The sequence below is a fragment of the Daucus carota genome, chromosome 6 (genome assembly GCF_001625215.2).
Source record: "Daucus carota subsp. sativus chromosome 6, DH1 v3.0, whole genome shotgun sequence".
Taxonomy (NCBI): Eukaryota; Viridiplantae; Streptophyta; class Magnoliopsida; order Apiales; family Apiaceae; genus Daucus; species Daucus carota.
The window spans coordinates 3,650,352-3,652,865 of NC_030386.2; the positions used below are offsets into that span (position 1 = coordinate 3,650,352).

General features: G+C 41.7%; 1 protein-coding gene across 1 annotated transcript; it reads left to right on the plus strand.

The window, feature by feature from the left end:
* The first annotated feature begins 471 nt into the window (after positions 1-471).
* Positions 472-2,158, plus strand: LOC108226614 (cytochrome P450 76T24). The gene is made up of 2 exons (XM_017401604.2): positions 472-1,251; positions 1,353-2,158. The coding sequence occupies exons 1-2, from the start codon at positions 610-612 to the stop codon at positions 1,962-1,964; spliced, it is 1,254 nt and encodes a 417-aa protein (XP_017257093.1). The 5' UTR covers positions 472-609; the 3' UTR covers positions 1,965-2,158.
* Positions 2,159-2,514: the final 356 nt, after the last annotated feature.

Genomic DNA, 2,514 nt, shown 5'->3' on the forward strand with positions numbered 1-2,514 from the left:
TATTCCTTAGCTGACGCCTGGACATGTGTTAAGCATCCAAGCCCTACAGATGGACAGCAGGATCCAAGGTACACATCCTTAAACCCTAATCCTTGGCCTATAAATAGACCAAGGATGAGAGGCTTAAGGATCTTCTTCTCCACACTCTCATATTTCTCACACACTCTAAGCCACCATACACAGCAGCCATACACCCTCACCCACCACACATAGATAGCTCATTTCCCGTCTATCTATTTTCCGACGCCTGTACTCATTCTCACGCCGGAGGCGCCGCGGGGCTCAAACCCCCCTCCGGTGTTGTTTTGCAGACACCCGTCCAGCAGCTACACCGCAAGACACCAGTACACAGCGGAGGAAGCACCGGAACGTTTGACGTTATCATTAATAACATCCTCATTGTTTTTCTTGATTTTTATACGATATCTTCTTGATTTGTATGGTAGAACAAAACTTCCACCTGGTCCAACTGGCCTCCCGTTCTTGGGTAGCCTCTTACAAATTGGTCCTAAACCACACAGATCACTTGCAAAACTAGCCAAAGAATATGGCCCTCTGTTCACAATACGACTAGGCAGTATCACAGATATTGTGGTATCTTCATCCGAAATGGCTAGAGAAGTCTTGCAAACACATGATGCTGAGTTCTCTGGAAGGTCAATTCCAGATGCTGTCGTTGGAGGACAACAAAACTATGATGTTTCAGTGGCATGGATATCTGCTCAAGATCAATGGCGAACTATACGAAGGGTCTTGAACATCTACTTCACAAATACCAAGAAAGTAGAGATGTTAGAAGTGCTTAGGCTAAAAGTTGTGACACAAATGGTTGACCATATCAAGGAGATTAGTCGAAGAGGGCAAGCTGTGGATATTGGAAAGCTGGCCTTTACAACGGCTTTAAATCAGATGTCAAACACTTGTTTTTCAGAGGATGTGGCTGGTTTTGATTCTGATCAAGATGATAATGGATTTTATAAAGGGGTCAAGACCATCATGAAGGTTGTTGGGAAGATAAATTGTGCAGACTATTTTCCTTGGCTAAAAACATTTGATCCTCAAGGCATAAGGAAAGAAGCTTGGGGTGCCTATGGCTGGCTTGATCAAGTCTGTGAAAAATTCATCAATCAGCGGTTAAGACACAGAGAATCCAAACTTCCACCCTATGGGGACCTCTTAGATTCCTTTCTTGATTTCCAACAACAAAATCCAGACGATTTCAACATCATGCACATCAAAGCCCTCTTAACGGTATGGCTTCATTTATCTCTTGATGGTGCATGTGCATTTAAACTACTGACATTTAATATTGCCTGAACCATGAATAGATTATTCAAATGTTTATTTTTCAGGATTTGTTCATTGCTGGAACTGACAACATTTCAAGTACAATAGGATGGGCAATGTCTGAGCTTGTACTCCATCCAGATGTAATGCATAAAGTACGCGGAGAAATCAGTGAAAGAATCAAAGGGAAAGAAAGACTAGAAGAAGCTGAAACCCTTGAATTACACTACCTGCAATCTGTTTTAAAAGAAACAATGAGGCTTCACCTAACAGTGCCTCTTCTTCTGCCCCATAAATCTGAGACCGATGTAAAGCTGAATGGCTATATGATTCCCAAAAATACCCGAGTAATAATCAATGCTTGGGCCATTGCCCATGACACAAATTCTTGGGAAAATCCTGACCACTTTAAACCAGAGAGGTTCATAGGCTCTGAAATTGACTACAAAGGCCAGCATTTTAGTTTTCTACCGTTTGGTTCTGGACGTCGTATGTGCTCTGGCATTCGCTTGGCTGAGAGGGCCATGAGCTTGATATTAGTGTCACTTGTTGCACACTTTGATTGGAAGCTTCCCAATAACATGTTGCCTGAGGAATTGGACATGGATGATACTTTTGGCGTCACTGCGCAGAGGGCTACACCGCTGCTTCTTATCCCAACACCTGCAAGTAACTAGCAATTTATTACCGCGTGCTTTGCAGAACAGATGCTTTCATTGCAGAACAGTGTGCTCTTCGTATTCGACATGTTAATCTCTTTTAGCATATGTTTAAGTAATGTGTGCATGAACTGAACGCGACAGATCAATAATACTAAGTAATTTATCCGTGTCTAATCAATCTTGTGCTGGATTAATTGATAACATATAATTCCTCTGGATTAGCATATGAGCTTCTTTCAACATCTTCAGCTCTTCAGTTTGTACATTCCTACAATTTCACATAATTTGTTTATGGAATCCTTCACTTTTATTACCACCATCCGGGAAAGAACATGAGCTTTGCTAATCTATTTATCTATTTATATTATAAAGCCTGAAGGCTGTTTGAGGGTGTAATTACTAAAAGCCCTCCCCAAATATTTCGTATCTACATCCCTTGCCATTGACTACATACGGAATGCTGCTTCCTCCTCAGACACGTGTATGAGCTTTGAATTAAATAATATAAAAACACTGGGCAGCCAGCTACTTTACCAAAAACTACGCTCCGAACTCCCACGGTCCA

Excerpts from the sequence above, each read along its gene's own strand:
- LOC108226614 (XM_017401604.2), top strand. The coding sequence starts at position 610 with ATGGCTAGAGAAGTCTTGCAAACACATGATGCTGAGTTCTCTGGAAGG. Across the intron at positions 1,252-1,352 it reads ACATCAAAGCCCTCTTAACG|GATTTGTTCATTGCTGGAAC; the intron begins GTATGGCTTCAT and ends TTTATTTTTCAG.